Genomic DNA, 15,124 nt, shown 5'->3' with positions numbered 1-15,124 from the left:
TATTAGGTGTTATCGTCAGCTTCTGATGCCGCACGACAGCCCTGCGTCTCCTAGTTGGGGACCCCCCTTCCTGGGATGATTAATGTGGAGGCACACCTAGAGTACCCCTCGGGAGGTGCCTTATGACCAGAGACAAAGGCACCGAGGGCCCGGTGTGAGCAGCAGTGGTAACAGTGACAGCACGAAGAGCAAGCTTTGCCATTTGGTGGCGGGGGGCTGACCTGTCTGTGTGCATCCCGGGCTCTCCAGCTCACGTCGGCCCCGGATTCCACCTCCGGAAAGTGCAAGTACATAGCCAGTTCGTGGGTGCTCATGTGGTTGGCTGGCCGTGAACTCAGAGTGGGAACTGAGAATCCTGGGCCGGGATGGTTCGTCCCCAAGTGATGATGTCTCTGTGGGCACCAGTTCAGCCGGCTGGAATGGTCGCCAGATGATTCTCTGGGGATCCAGAAGAGTGAGCGAGTGCACACCTAAAACGTGAGCCGCCGGCTCTCCACAGGACACCTGTCCTTCCTGGGAGCCGGATCCCCTGCTACCAGAACGCTCCGTCCACTCGTGGCCCGTGGAGCTGGTGGCCGCGAAACTAGCAGCCTGGCCCCTCTGGCTTCTGTGTTTGTGGAGGCAGCGTGCCAACGATCGACCAGGGCCCCCCGGTCACTGCTTGCAGGACTCTCTCTCCAAACCAGGCTGGACTCCGACGGCCGCCGGGCCTCCTGTGTATTGACTGCATCACGTGGAGTAGCCCCCCTCTGCAGCCCGAATTAGAGTTCCCCTGAATCTTTCAGTGACCCCGACCTTCCCCGTGCCCCCGGTTAATCGTTGCTGGTTCTGAAGGCCACACATTCTTCTTCCTGAAAGCGCTAAGAGGCTTCTGGGAGAGAGTTGATGGCGAACGCTGAAGGGAAAAAATAGACTGCTATGAATCAAGGGCCTTAATTGGCACAGATACAAACATTGCCACAAAAGAATTAGAACTCGTCGTGTCTTGTCCCTTTCTTGCGGGGCCATTGTGGTCTACCCCATAATCCCTGAATGGAATTCTGGCTCCCAGTCGCCACCGTTGGCTGCAAAAGTACTGAGTGATTCATGCATAAGAGGACGTGACAGAATGAAGGAGAATCCGGAGTGCAGCGTTTCCCACTTACCAAGTATGGTGTTGTCGTGGATGAGAGACCTCTTAGGAACCGTCCTCTTCCTTCTCCTTTGCGGGTGGGGCCGGAAGTCCCCTGGTGTGGGGGCTCATGGAGGGACAGCCTTCAGCCAGGGCTACAGGTAATGGTACCTGGGGCCCAGGGATGCCGGTCCTGGTCTCCGGCGAGCCAGGGAAGGGCCAAGGGTTCTTGGAATGGCTATACCTTGCAGGAGCCAACAGGGAGAAGCCAAGTGGGCATAGGAGGGGTGGGTGGGGGTGGAGGAGATTCTGTGACTCAAACCCTACAGGGCTTTTCTGTGTTCACCCGGCAGTGTGACACAGAGTGGGCAGGGGTGGCCCCAAGGCTGGAGGCTGCTCTCTGGTGTGAGTTATGGCCATGCCGCATGCTGGATGGGGACTGTCCCTAGTCTGCATTGAGCCATTGGTGAATTCTCCCAGGTTTCTGTGAAAATTCGGAAAATCGAGGGTGGGGACAGAAAAATGAGGCACCCACGCTTCCGGTGTCTCTGTCCTGGGACTTGGGTAGTTTTCATCAGCCGCCTGGCCCTTATGGCCATTTTGAGGCTTTTAACCAGATTCTGAGGCCAGGTCAGCATTACTTACTCATCTGTTTAACAAGTATTGTTGGACACGTACCAGAGTCTGTTCTAGGCACGGGCAGTGCAGGAGGAAGCAGAGCAAAGGCCCCAGACCTCCCGGAGCTTCTCTTAGAGTGGGAAGAGAGAGGAGAACGAGGAAATTATTAGTGGACACGTAGCATGGTAGAATTTGAGGCATGCCTTTGGAAAGCTGCAGCAGGAAAGCCGGGGAGGGAGAGGAGGCAGTGCTCAGAGGCCTGAGTGGGGTGCAGTTCTCCATCGAGCGGCCAGGGTATGACTCACTGGGAAGATGAGCATAGATGTGAAGGAAGCGAGGGACTGAGTCATGTCGATTTCTGCAGGGAGAGCGCACTGGCCAGAGAGAACAGCCAGCCCGAAAGGCCCCGAGGCAGGCGTGTGCCTGGTGTGTCCGAGGAACAGCCAGGAACAGCATGGCAAGGCAGAGCGTAGTAGGGTGGGGCCAGGGAGGGAGGGAGAGCCCGAGGCACGTGGTGCCTTTGGAGCCACTGGAAGACTCCGAGGTTTACACCAAGAGAAACGGGAGCCTCGTTTCCTTTGTGTCCCCAGTGTTTAGCCCGGCTCCTGCAGTAAACATCAGTTGTCTTGAAATAATGAATCCCCGTGGGGGAATCGAGCATCTTGTCTCGAACGACTCCAGGAAATTCAGTCTCGGTCAGCGCCAAGGTCCTCCATCTGGGAGACTTGGTTTTGCTCAGGGTGCTTTGTCTGATGGGAGGGGGGGGGGCAGGGGGCACCGTGAGAAAAGGGCCGCTCCGTTCACTTCCCTGTCTGATGCTCCAGCAGTTTAATGATGATGGGCCAGGATGGGTGTGGTGTGAGTCACTCCCTGCCCAACTGAAGACCGCCACGCTCTTCTGTAGCTGTAATCCCAGGGCACGGTCGGTGGGTTTTCCCCAGTGAGTTAAGAGTTCCTGGCTATCCTGAGATTGCCTGCCCGCTGACCATTTGCTGTGATGCTAATGACCTTACCCCCAGGGGCCCTCTCGGAAACCTCCAGCTTCATGGACAGAGAGAAGGGAAAAAACCGCTACAGGGCTGTATGTGCTCACACAGTATCACCCTGGGGGTCACTCCCGTGACAGGTCATTCCCTAGTAAGAGCAGCACCTGTCCGCAGAGCACGTCGTGCGTGCCAGGCTGCCCGGCTTGCTCACCCCTCTTGTCTTTCCCGCACGCGTTTCTGGAGCACCCCCACCTTCCAGGCAGGTACCGTGCTGGCCTCAGGGCATACAGGATGAATAAGACAGACAAGGTCGCTGTCATGACCTGTCTGGTCGGGGGAAACAGACAGTAAACAAGTGTGTCCACGTAGATGGGAGATTTGGATCTGGCAGGAAGTAGAAACCAGCTTTGAGAGATGCTGGTGACGAAAGGCTTCCCGGAGGAGGCCTGGGTTGAGGACTGAAGGATGAAGAGCTGAGTGGGGGGCGGGGGGAGGGGCGTGGCAGTGGGCAAGGCGTGGGAAATGGTGGGTCAGAGACCTTGGTGGGGATGAGCTGCCTGGCTGGGATCGGAACAGAGGCCACTCTGTCGGAACCACTGGGTCGGGGGGGCGGGTGGGGATTTCTTCTTGTTCTCCTCCTTTTAGGCTCCTGATGACCTGGTGAGGTGGCTTCATCGTCACAGTCTCCCCGTGAGTGGGCCGACGCCCCCAGAGGTTAGGGGATCATTCTGCTGTCCCCCAGCGTGAGGGGATCGCTGGCATCCCGCCCCAGGTCCCCATGCTGTTTCTGTTTCTTGTTTTCCTGTCGCCGTCTGCAGCGAGATGTGGGCTTCTGGACTGAATGTTTCGGGTGGCGGGGAGTCCCCAGTGATCTCTTTTGAGACAGTAGGATGTAGTAGAACAGTCCTTCTGAAGAAAAGCCAAACAAGGGCTTCGTGTGGCATTAAGATGGAAGAGTGTACGTTATTTTGCGTAAGCATTGTGTCCTGCAGTTCATTTGTTCCACAGCATTCATTGGCTTTTTTTAAAAAAATTTTTTTTCTTAACAGTTATTTATTTTTTTGAGACAGAGAGAGACAGAGCATGAACGGGGGAGGGGTGGAGAGAAAGGGAGACACAGAATTCCAAACAGGCTCCAGGCTCCGAGCTGTGGGCACAGAGCCTGACGTGGGGCTCGAACTCACAGACCGCGAGATCATGACCTGAGCCGAAGTTGGAAGCTCAATAGCCTGAGCCACCCAGGTGCCCCAGCTTTTGATCGAATGTCGGGCCTGTCACTGAAGGGACGGACTGGGCAACACTAGGCGTCGAGGGGACAGAAACGGTGGCCTGGGTGGAGCCGGCCAGGGATGGGAGGGGCCTGGCCTCCCGCAGGCCTCACGGCACCCTAGAGGTTGTCTTCCAGGCGGTCACGGCGCCTCCGGATGTGAGCTGCTGCTTCTGTCCCAGTGACGGTGCCCGGCGTGTGCGCGGGGCGAGTCCTCCGAGCTTGGAGAGCGCACCGGGTCCAGACCGACGGCACTTTTTTGGTATTTTTGGCCCTGCGGCCGCGACGCTCCCCCACAATTGGCCGATTGATGGAGAAGCATGCATGTCCCTCTCGTTAATGGAAGTGGCCTGTGACTCTTCGTGTTTGTCCCCGATGGGTTTTGTTTTCCCCCGTTTCATTTGGCAACATCGCCTGGTCGCCTTGCTGACGTGGTTGCGGTAGCATGTCCCAGACGTGCCCTGGGGCTTCGCGTCAGCAGCTCTGTGTCACTGAGGGTCTGGCACCTGGCACGTGCACCCCTGCAGCTCCCCAGAGCTGATGGTCCCTGCCGTTTGCTTGCTGGTCCCCACATTCTGGAGCGGGAGGAGGCTCCCTCTGCAGCAGTTATCGGCCGAGCTCCCCTTCACTGTCACTTGCAAAGCCACGTGCTGTTGGTTATGGTTGGTGCAGGCCCCTGGGTCACTGTGACCCCCTGTGACATGTGGAGCTCCCTGTATACGAGACAAAATGGGGAATCTTTCCGCGTCATGGTCGGTCATGACGATGGTCAGGTCGGAAGGCCGCCTAGTCACCTGTCCCTGAGTTTTTGCTCCACAGGTCCCTCCACCCGCTGCTCCGGTCAGCCTGACTGGGGCCTGGCCGGGCCCCACGTCCACCCTGCGGGGGCGGGGCTGGCCCCACGCCGGCAGGCTTGGTGGGTGCTTGTTGATGAGGGGTTGAGCTCTCGAGCGGTGCAGCCCGGGTGGTCAGACAGGTCGGCCTGGAAGCCAGACTCCCTGGATCCGGATCCTGGCTCTGCCTCTGTGGGACGCCAAGCCAGTCCCTCCCCCTCTGCCGCTCCCCCCACCTCTAGTTGTGTGACGGAGAGTCAAGCGCGTCGGCACGCGCAAAGTGATCACACCGGCACCGGGCACGTGTTCGAGGCACGCTGGGTGTGAGTGACGGTTGTGAGTACCTGGAAACAAGTGACAAGGGAGTGTGCTCCCTTCTGCCACCTCACAGCGGCCCCGGAGGGGGGAGCGCTGATTTGATCTGGTGCCTGTGGAAACCGAGGCCCCGGGAGAAGGTGATGGGCAGGGGGGCCCTGCGCCTGGGCTCCGGCTGCTCCGGCGTCTCCACGGGTCCCACCCCGCCTTTGTGCTGTCCGTCCCGCTGGTCCCAGCCCCCGAGGCTGGGTTGGGGAGGGGGCCCAGGGGCTGGGTTGGGGGCTGTCCCCTGAGGCTGGGTTGGGGAGGGGGCCCAGGGGTGCTTGGGGGAGGCCGAGTCTAGCACATTAACAAACCAGAACGTTTCTAGGAGCTAGGGAGCCAGGTTTAAAACAGAATGGGACTGTTTGTTTTTAGAAGTTAGCCCCTCCCCTGCCATCTCTTATCTCTTCCATCCTGGTTGGTGATCCACCTGCCAGGGGTCGGAGGTGAATAAATATTTCTAGAGCGCCCGTTTGTGGCGGGCATTGTGCCTGGCGTGTTTGCGTTCAGGGTCTCATCAGCTCTGTGGCCACATGTGCTGCAGCTGCTACTGTCTCTGTTTTACTGATGAGGAAACCGAGGCTCATTTGGTCAGGGCCACCGGGCCAGTAAGTGCAGTGAAATGGTGCTCAGGTCTGCCCTTATGCTGGGCATGTTTCTGTGAGTCAGCGCGGCCTGCCTCCTTGCGTACTGGGAAAAGCTTTCTCCTCTTTCTCAAGCCCCTCGGCGGAGCTGTTTGAACAGGAGGATTCTAGTTGCGTCCTCAGGAGGTGAGCGGGCTAGGCCCGGGAGAGCCTGGGAGGTGAGCCTTCTCAGATATCGCAACAGCTCCTACAGAGCCCGACACCGGAGCCACGTCACCTGTCCTTGTCCTTATCCGTCGCCTCTCGCTACCTGTCTCCCCCTCCTTTCCCTCTAAGCTAGGGTTCTTCACGAGCTCCATCATGAACGGGTGGCTGGAGAGGCCGCCCAGCTGGTCCAGCACTACCCCCTGACTTGCCGCGTGTCTGCTGCTCTCTGGGGAGCTGGCCAAGCACATAGTGTCCTGGGACACCGCTGCGGTCACCAGACACACCAGCTGTATGGCCAGGCAAGAGCGAACGGCCAGAGCTCTGAGCTGGCCTTCCGACCATTCTCCTCCCAAGTGTTCTGGTGAGCTCCTGTTACCATTCAAGACTTGGATCAGTCATTTCCTTCTCCGCGAAGCCCTCCTGAGCTTCGAGCTTCCCCCTCATGCCCCCGCCCGACCTGGCACAGCTCCCCACTGCTTCCTCCCTGCCCTCGGCGTCCATGTGGACGCACAGCGGAACGTGCTTCCTGCTGGCTGGGCCGTGGGCTCTGGAACGGTAGGCCCAGGGCTGCGTCACCGTTGGTGTTGAGTGTGGCTCAGTGAATGAGGTCAGTCCCCTGACGACTGCAGTGAATCCCCCTTCCCGAGCTGTCTCATTTGCTCTTGGCTTGTATTTAGGGCATTAGGCCAGTCTGATTTTATTGAAAATTCTTTAGGTACGTGGTGTTTTTTGTTTTGTTTTGTTTTTTTAAATGTTGATTTATTTTTGAGACAGAGAGAGACGGAGCATGAACAGGGGAGGGTCAGAGAGAGAGGGAGACACAGAATTGGAACCAGGTTCCAGGCTCTGAGCTGTCAGCACAGAGCCCGACGCGGGGCTCGAACTCACGGACCGTGAGATCGTGACCTGAGTCAAAGTCGGACGCTTAACCGACTGAGCCACCCGGGCACCCCTAGGTACGTGGTTTTTAAATTGAGGGATAACTTAAGGTGCAGTAATCTTAGGTGTATCAATGGCTTCATACTTACGATTACATTTGTATGTAACTTAGGTCAAGACAGAAGACATTTCCGAGGGGCGACTGGTGGTTCAGTCATTTAAGCGTCTGGCTCTAGGTTTCAGCTCAGGTCACGATTTCACGATTCGTGGGTTCAAGCCCTGAGTGGGGCTCTGTACTGACAGTGCGGAGCCTCCTTGGGATTCTCTCTCCTCCTCTCTGTGTCTCCCAGCTCTCGCTTGCTCTCCCTCAGAGTAAATAAACTTGAAAAAAAAAGAGTACATTTCTGGCATCCAAAGACATTTCCGGTAGCTCCTTCTTAGCCTGTAATCTCCTCTCCCACCTTTCCCTCAGCAGCTGACTTCTAAAGGTGCCTTTTTGGGGTGTGTGTGTGTGTGTGTGTGTGATAAAACATATAAAAATAATGGATTCACCATTTTTAAGTATACAGTTCAGGGGCATTAAATGCGTATCTTTAAAGGTATTCTTCACATTTAAATGGCATTGGTCGTGCTTCCTTGGGGCACAGCGACTGGATGACATAGACACGACTAGAGCCCAAAGTAGAAGTTCCCCCAACCTCACCGCCCTCTTCAGAAGGAACAGCTGTTTTCAGCATGTGTAGCCTTGCCGTGTGGACCATCGTGCACACACCTGTCCACACGTACAGGTGTACATGCTTTCGCTGACAGTTTTTTTTTTTTTTTTTAATTTTTTTTTTCAACGTTTTTTATTTATTGTTGGGACAGAGAGAGACAGAGCATGAACGGGGGAGGGGCAGAGAGAGAGGGAGACACAGAATCGGAAACAGGCTCCAGGCTCCAAGCCATCAGCCCAGAGCCCGACGCGGGGCTCGAACTCACGGACCGCGAGATCGTGACCTGGCTGAAGTCGGACGCTTAACCGACTGCGCCACCCAGGCGCCCCCGACAGTTTTGTTTTTTGATGGTAAGCAGACTCCTTGATGGGTTACCCGATTGCAACTTGCGTTTTCACGTGCCATCTGCGCCTGGTCTAAGGGGGCGTCCAGGCCTCGCGGAGGATGCCGTTTGACGTCCGGGCTGTCGGTGGTGCTGCTGCTCCTTGGTCAGCTGCCTGGGCCTCAGGTGTTTGCGCCCTCCTTCCTGACCCCTTGCTCCGCACCCCTGCCTCCGGCCGCGCACAGCCTGCTCTCACATCGGGCAGCCCCAAAAGGCCTGAGTTACTTCTGACCCCTGGGGAGTCCCCGTCTCCAGTATTTACCTTTCATTTTTATTGTTTTAGGTTTATTTATTTTTGAGAGAGAGAGGAAGCACAAGAGGTGGGGGGGGCGGTGCAGAGAGAGAGAGAGAAAGAATCCCAAGCAAGCTCTGCGCCATCAGCACAGAGCTCGAACTCACGAAAATGTGAGATCATGACGTGAGCTGAAAGCAAGAGTCAGATGCTTAACCGACTGAACCACCCAGGCGCCGCTTTATTTGTTTATAATTTAAAAAAATTTTTTTAATGTTTATTCAATTTTGAGAGACAGAGTATGAGAGGGGAGGGGCAGAGAGAGAGGGAGACGCAGCATCCGAAGCAGGCTCCAGGCTCCGAGCTGTCAGTGCAGAGCCCGACGTGGGGCTCAAACCCACGGACTGTGAGACCGTGACCTGAGCCAAAGCCGGATGCCCAACCGACTGAGCCACCCAGGCGCCCCCTCCAGTATTTACCTTTCAAACAAAGATAGCAGCCTGAGGTTGGAGGGGGTGAAGGCAAGAGGAAGGTGGTGTTGACCTGCAGGCAGGAGCTGATGCTGTGGGGAGCAGTTCGGCCCTCGGGCCCCCCCTGAAATCACACTGCTGGCCTTGAGCTGGCCCTGAGCCCGGAAGCCGGCTTGCGTGGCCCAGGGCCCTCCCACTGCATACCCCGGCTGGGTAAGTGGCAGAATCTTTGCTGTCAGCAGGGAGGGCCCCATATCTCCACATTCCTCTCGCAGCTCAGGCTCTGCGTCCCTGGGAGATGAGCCCTTGGTGACACCCGAGCTTGCGGCATTTGGGAAACACAGGCGTGAGGTGCAGAAGGCTTTCCTCTGGGGCACACGTGGTGTGCTGGCTTTATGAGAGGATGAACCCCAAGGCCTTCTGATTTGTGACTCTGATGTGAGCCTTTCCATTCTCTTGGTTCCTTTCACTGTGCTTGCTCTTGCCCTGGGCTAATCTCCTGAGGCTGTGAGGCTTCTATTTTCTCCTGTCCCTCACTTTTCTTCGTTGTCCTCTCACGTTGGGTCCAGTCTGGTACAGGCAGCCCCCTGAGGCCCTGCCCTGCTGCAGGCACCTGGTTTAGTGCTGAGAGCGCAACAGGGGAGGGGTGAGGTGGGCACGCCTTTGCCCGGGGTTTTCCATCCAGAACATCTGGGATTGTCCGCTGTCACACGGAGATTCCAGGGAGGCTGGCAGCCAGGAGGCTCTTGACTGGGGCAGCAGGAATGATCGTGAGTCTCTGTCCACATTTCCCAGCCAAGCCTGATCAGCTCCTCCATGTCAACTGTGGGGGTTTCGGTGCTGTCAGGATTAAGAGAAACAGGCTTTTAAACACAAAGGACAATTAAAAAGGGAACATAAAGTCCATAATTCTAATGTCTAAATGATCCTCGATGTGTTTTTGTAAAAAGCTAGTATGAGTGCAGGATTAGAAATTTGAAACCAGAACAGAAAGGTAAAGAAATGAAAAAATTGTACGTGGACCACCTGCCTTCTTTTTCCCCCAAAGATGAAACCCCAAGAAACTCTTAGGCAGCTTTCTGGGGAGAGCTGTTCACAGCGTCACGCGTAGCTTTTGAAAACCTTGGCCTGAAGGGGCCCCCACTGTGTCCCCTGCTCTTGCCTTCTCATCCCGATGCCGGTCCTGTGCTGGTGTCCGTAGGTACAGAAGGCCTCAGTCTCTCTATCATTGACGTGGATTCCCATTCTATGGACAGGCCATAGTTACCTAACCACTCCCCTCTTGATGGACATTTAGGTTATTTCCAGCTGTGTCCTGGGTAGGTTGCCTTTTAAAAGTTTGAAATTTCCCCAGTAAGCATGTCTTCCCAACACCTGATCGTCGAGAAAAGCAGATCCCTTTGGAAAGTTTTAAACTTTATTTTCACAGTTGACTCTTTTCTTTTCCTTTCTTTGCTTTGCTTTGCTTTGCTTTTTAAGGAGGCAGGGAAGGGAAGGTGACTCTCATACGTTGGATGCATACTACAGGAACTTTACGTCTGTGACTATGTTTAGTTCTAGAAGGCCACGATTACTCGCCCTGTGATTTAGACAAGGACTCTGATGTTCAGAGTCGACCCATAGCTCATGATAGCCTTCAGCCGGGGTTGCACGGCTCTGACCGGCCCTGGGCCTTGCACACCGTTTCACTTACCTCGTTCTGCCATTTCTGTGCATCCAAGTTCATACACAGCTCAAGGGGAAGTTTCTCTATCCACCCATGTGAATTTTTTTTTTTACATTTTTTTTTTTAACGTTTGTTTATTATTGAAAGACAGAGAGAGTCAGAGCGTGAGCAGGGGAGGTCAGAGGGAGAGGGAGACACCAAATCCGAGGCAGGCTCCAGGCTCCAAGCCGTCGGCACAGAGCCCGACACGGCGCTCGAACTCACACACCGCGAGATCATGATCTGAGCCGAAGTCGGACGCTCAACCGACCGAGCCACCCAGGCGCCCCTATCCATGCGAATTTTTGCTTGGACCTTCTAACTGGGTGGTATTTTTTTTTTTAATTTTTTTTTTCAACGTTTTTATTTATTTTTGGGACAGAGAGAGACAGAGCATGAACGGGGGAGGGGCAGAGAGAGAGGGAGACACAGAATCGGAAATAGGCTCCAGGCTCTGAGCCATCAGCCCAGAGCCTGACGCGGGGCTCGAACTCACGGACCGTGAGATCATGACCTGGCTGAAGTTGGACGCTTAACCGACTACGCCACCCAGGCGCCCCTAACTGGGTGGTATTTTGCTCTGCATTGAGTCTCAGGTCTCTGTTTCAGAAAGCTTTGATTGTGTATGGCATGCTCTAAGATTCAGTGGGAGTAGGTGGTGATCAGAGGAAGCAGGCATTTTATCTTGGGACCCTGTTTCCCTGGGCTCGAGTCCTTCAGCAGGAGATGGGGGGGGGGGGGGACGGGTTGTCTAGAGCTGCGTTCGATCATACAGCATCGTAAGTGGGCTCTGATGGATGCCATCTGTCAAGGGGCGCATGCTCGGAGTGCTGCCACCTCTGGGCTCTTGGCCGTTGGCATCTGTAACGTGCTCTCTGGGTTTCCTGGACAGGAGGATCATGTCTCAATTTATCTGTCATTTTTGTGGATGAATAATCCAAAGTGAGTACATAAAAATGAATGTTTAGATTTAGATGCTAATTCGGCTTTCTATTAGGTTCTGCCTTGAGTGTTATTGAAATTAATCTGTGTTCCTTGATCACATCCCGCTTAGTATTGGCAAGGGACGGTGGGCCTCAGAGTACAGTTGATGGTTGTTTGGGGTACATTCAGAAGATGGATAAACCACATCAAGATAATGGAAACGTTCTCCTTAAAACGTGTTCCCTTTTTAAAGACAAAATGACGTCTGGACGTCGTGCATACCCCAAAAAGAGAAAAGCGCTTCATTCAGAATCCTGCCCCAAACCGTTTTCTTTTGTCTTGGTTCCTTTCTAGACGTGGTCCATTTGCATGTAACTACTTTCTGAGGGGTACTGAGTATGCAACAGAGTTTGAGCTCCTGGCGAGGCACCCTTCTTTCGGGAGGAGCTTGGGCTGTGGGGATTGGGCAAGCTTCGATTTGAAATCTGACTCTTGGCTCAGGAGCTGAATGACAGTGGGCAAGTTACTTAGCCCTTCAGAGCCTCTATTTTTCTCACCTGTAAAATGGGAGGGGCGTCCCTGTATCTCATGTGTGTTTCTCAGACAGATGAGTGACCTTTGAGAAGCACAGAGCCAGTGTTGGTAATGTATAGAGTTTCTGACTTAGGACGGTGAGTCGGTAGTAAATGGTAGCTGGTGCTGTCGTTTTGATTATTTAACGACGATGGAGTTAATAATAGTCGTAATGACGAAGTAGGAGGCAGCATTTTTTGTTTCGGAACCGCATTTCTTGGGGCAGCAGCTCTCGGGCAGCTGGACCGTAGCATCCGGCGAGATTCCGAGGTTCACATCCGTCTCTTGATTTCCCTAGGCCAAGCCCAGCATTCGGTGCTTCATTAAACCCACCGAGACGCTAGAGCGGTCCCTTGAGATGAATAAGCACAAGGGCAAGAGGCGGGTGCAAAAGAGACCCAACTACAAAAACGTTGGGGAGGAAGAAGATGAGGAGAAGGGGCCCGCCGAGGACGCCCAGGAAGACGCTGAGAAGGCTAAAGGTACTGAGGGTGGTTCAAAAGGCACCAAGACGAGTGGGGACAGTGAAGGTGAGTGCCCCCCTGAACGCCACCCTGCGCCCGCGCTGCGAGCCAGGCAGCCGTCTGTGTCTGGTCCCCGTCGTGTGTCCGTTCCCCACGCCGGTGTACCTCATTCTACGGGCCCAGCCATTCGCAGGCAGCTGCGGGCAGGTCCGCCGCGAGGCCTGCCCTCGTGGGGCGGGGGACCCGGGGCAAGGTTCTTATTCGCACCCGGGCCCGCTCCCCTGTGGGTAAACACGGGGGAGCAGACCGTATTTACTTGGCTTTGGCGGTGGGGACATGGTGAGCACGTGTGCCGCGCCCAGAATGGCGCCCGGCCCGCATCCTACGTGTTTGCTGCAGCGGCTGCTATTTCTGCTACGAGTGCCATCCTGTTTATTGGGGTTCTTCTTGCTCCCCGTAACCCGCAGTGAGGAGTTTTGACACAAGTCATTCTTCCCAGCGCACTGCAGGAAGCAAGCCGCGTTTCGTGAAATTCTATCCGTTTGATGAGATCACGTTGTTTTGGAACCGAATAATCCAGTATCATCCCCTAGAGTCTCACATTGAGATTTGTTCAAAGTCCTGTGTAGGGTGAGGTACACTTGTGTGTGGTGCACATGTGTTCAGTAAGCAGAATCATTCCTCCCTCTTTTGGCCCCTGCTGGGGATGATTCTGGTTTGATTTCCACCTTCCTCTCGTTCAAATGCTAACACCTTCTCAGTCTGGAGAGCACCGTCTGCTCTGGAACTGAGCAAGCTTCAGCTGTGGAGTCTCTTGTGTCATGGGCCGGGCGCACAGCCACGCAGATGGGGTCTCTGGCCACGGCCGTGGGCGCTCGGGGTGGGGGTGGGGGTGGGGTAGATGTGGGGTGGGGGCTCGGCTCTGGACGTGAGCTCCCACCACGCTCCTGGGACAGACACGGGCCGTCGCCAGCGCCCACCGTGGGCCGTCCTCCTGGGTCCTGGGCTGGTCGTGGCTGCTCCCAAGCCAACTGTCCTTGGCCCATCAGCCTGGACTGTGTGATTCCCTAGTCAAGGTCATCTGAAGCTGGAAAACGGAGCAGAGCAGCTCGGTAAATCACCGACTGGGAACTCATTTGTTTTGGGGAGTTTGCTGCGTTTATGGAGCCAAAACCCGCCCCCGTCCCCACCCTGCGGGCCCTATTCTGATATTCTTGGCAGTTCTCAGTGAATGCCACGATCACATTCCGATAAGTATAAGCAAAACGTCTCTCCAGTGCCACCCTGCTCTCTCTTCAAGGCTGAGATCCCAGCATGCTTTTATTTCTGTGTAAAGTATACAGTAAGCATTTTGGCGTTGGAATTCACTTTTGGCTCACAAACAGAATCACTTTGGTGGGGAGGTGAGGGGCAAACGCAAGGTAAGCAAGCCGTCCTAGTTTGCTTATTGGGATCTTTTTTTTTTTTTTTTTTTTTTTAACTCTGGAGAAAACTGCTTCAGCGCTGGGGTTTAGCTGTCCTGTGGCCACAGTGGGGAAAAGGAGGAGGATTTCACCCCATTTTCCCATTTTGCACTCTGTGTTCCTGTCGATTTTGTTTTGGAAGGATGCTACCTCTTTCATTCCAGTCCTTTTAAGGGCTGTTCTCTAACCAGGCCTGGCCATGACTAACCCTGGTGTGGACAGGGCAGGCTTGGCGGTGAGCACAGTCAAGTGAGTCAGTGGGCGGCCCGGTCCCGGCGTGCGGAGCTCCAGCGGCTCGGCAAGGCTACCGTTCCAGCTCACCGCTGGGATCGGGGTCGCGACTCCCCAGATGCCGAGCCGGCCCGCCCTGTGTGGGGGGCAAGCGGAGAAATGTTCACAGGTCTCCAGAAGCCCGTTTTCTGGGTGGTTACTCGGCGGGGTTGTACCAGACGGGGCCCAGGAATTTTCCCAGAGGCTTTACTTGGACACTTGATGGTGACATTAGAGTTTGGTCGACCATGGCTCCCAGCAGCCCTCTTGGCGTTTTGATGCCCTCCTCTATTTTCCCGGATATACATTAGTCATTCCGAAATACTACGGACCTGTCACCTTCCCCCACAGCTCACCGTAAATAAACACGAGTCTCTCAGGCCCGTCCAGCAGAAGCACCTAACTGGGCTGCGGCAGCTGTCATGTGAATGGTGTACCCGATCTCTTAGTTATTCTCAGGTTTAAGGTGCAGCTGGGGGCGTTCTCTCCTTAGACTGTGTTTGGGTGAAACCATTCGTGACCTGGAAGGGTGTTAGGCATGGTGTTGATGCGGGGGGGTGCCAGGAGATGGGGTACTGGCCTTGCAGTCATGTCTCGGTTTCCTGGGAGTCTTGAGTGGTCTCCCAACTCAAACCGTGCCTCAGTTTCCCCATCTGGAAATTGAGTATAAAAAATGTAATTCGTGGGGTGCTTTTTTTTTTTCTTTTTTAAATGAGTATATGTTAGGAGTCTTGTGGTTGTAAGAGTTGGAGGAAATTCAACTCGAACTGGCTTCAACAAAAGGGTGATTATTGTTCCCAGAGCTGGAAGGCTTGGGCGGGGCTGGCCTCAGGTGCAGAGATGACCACGGGCAGTGCCAGGCTTGCATCCTGCCAGCTCACCACCAAGCAGAGAAGGAGCTGAAGGCTAGGGGCCAATGCTTGGTGACACCGAGGGGCCTGGCTGGCCCACTGCCGTAGAGGGGCGGTCTGTGCCGATTGGCCGGGCTTGGGTCATGTGTTGACCCCACAGTGACACCCTCGGTGAGAAATAGGGTGTGTTTGTCAGAAGAAGGGGTCATGCGTGCTGGGCCCGCGGAAGCAG

The 15,124-nt window shown here is 55.1% G+C and overlaps 1 protein-coding gene across 15 annotated transcripts in view; it reads left to right on the top strand.

Annotated features, from left to right (window-relative positions):
* CLEC16A (C-type lectin domain containing 16A) overlaps positions 1-15,124 on the top strand; it is a 203,624-nt gene that overhangs the window by 40,723 nt on the left and 147,777 nt on the right. For 13 of the 15 annotated variants that reach the window (XM_045047505.1, XM_045047502.1, XM_019820956.3 and 10 more), the window contains one exon: positions 12,143-12,374. In XM_045047505.1, coding sequence (XP_044903440.1) covers positions 12,143-12,374 — 232 coding nt within the window. The remainder of the gene's footprint in view (positions 1-12,142; positions 12,375-15,124) is intronic. The other 2 variants (XM_045047504.1, XM_045047503.1) reach the window with 1 other exon arrangement.

This window comes from Felis catus, chromosome E3 (assembly GCF_018350175.1).
Source record: "Felis catus isolate Fca126 chromosome E3, F.catus_Fca126_mat1.0, whole genome shotgun sequence".
Taxonomy (NCBI): Eukaryota; Metazoa; Chordata; class Mammalia; order Carnivora; family Felidae; genus Felis; species Felis catus.
The sequence above is the reverse complement of the archived record's forward strand: the minus strand, read 5'-3'. Positions and strand labels throughout refer to the sequence as shown.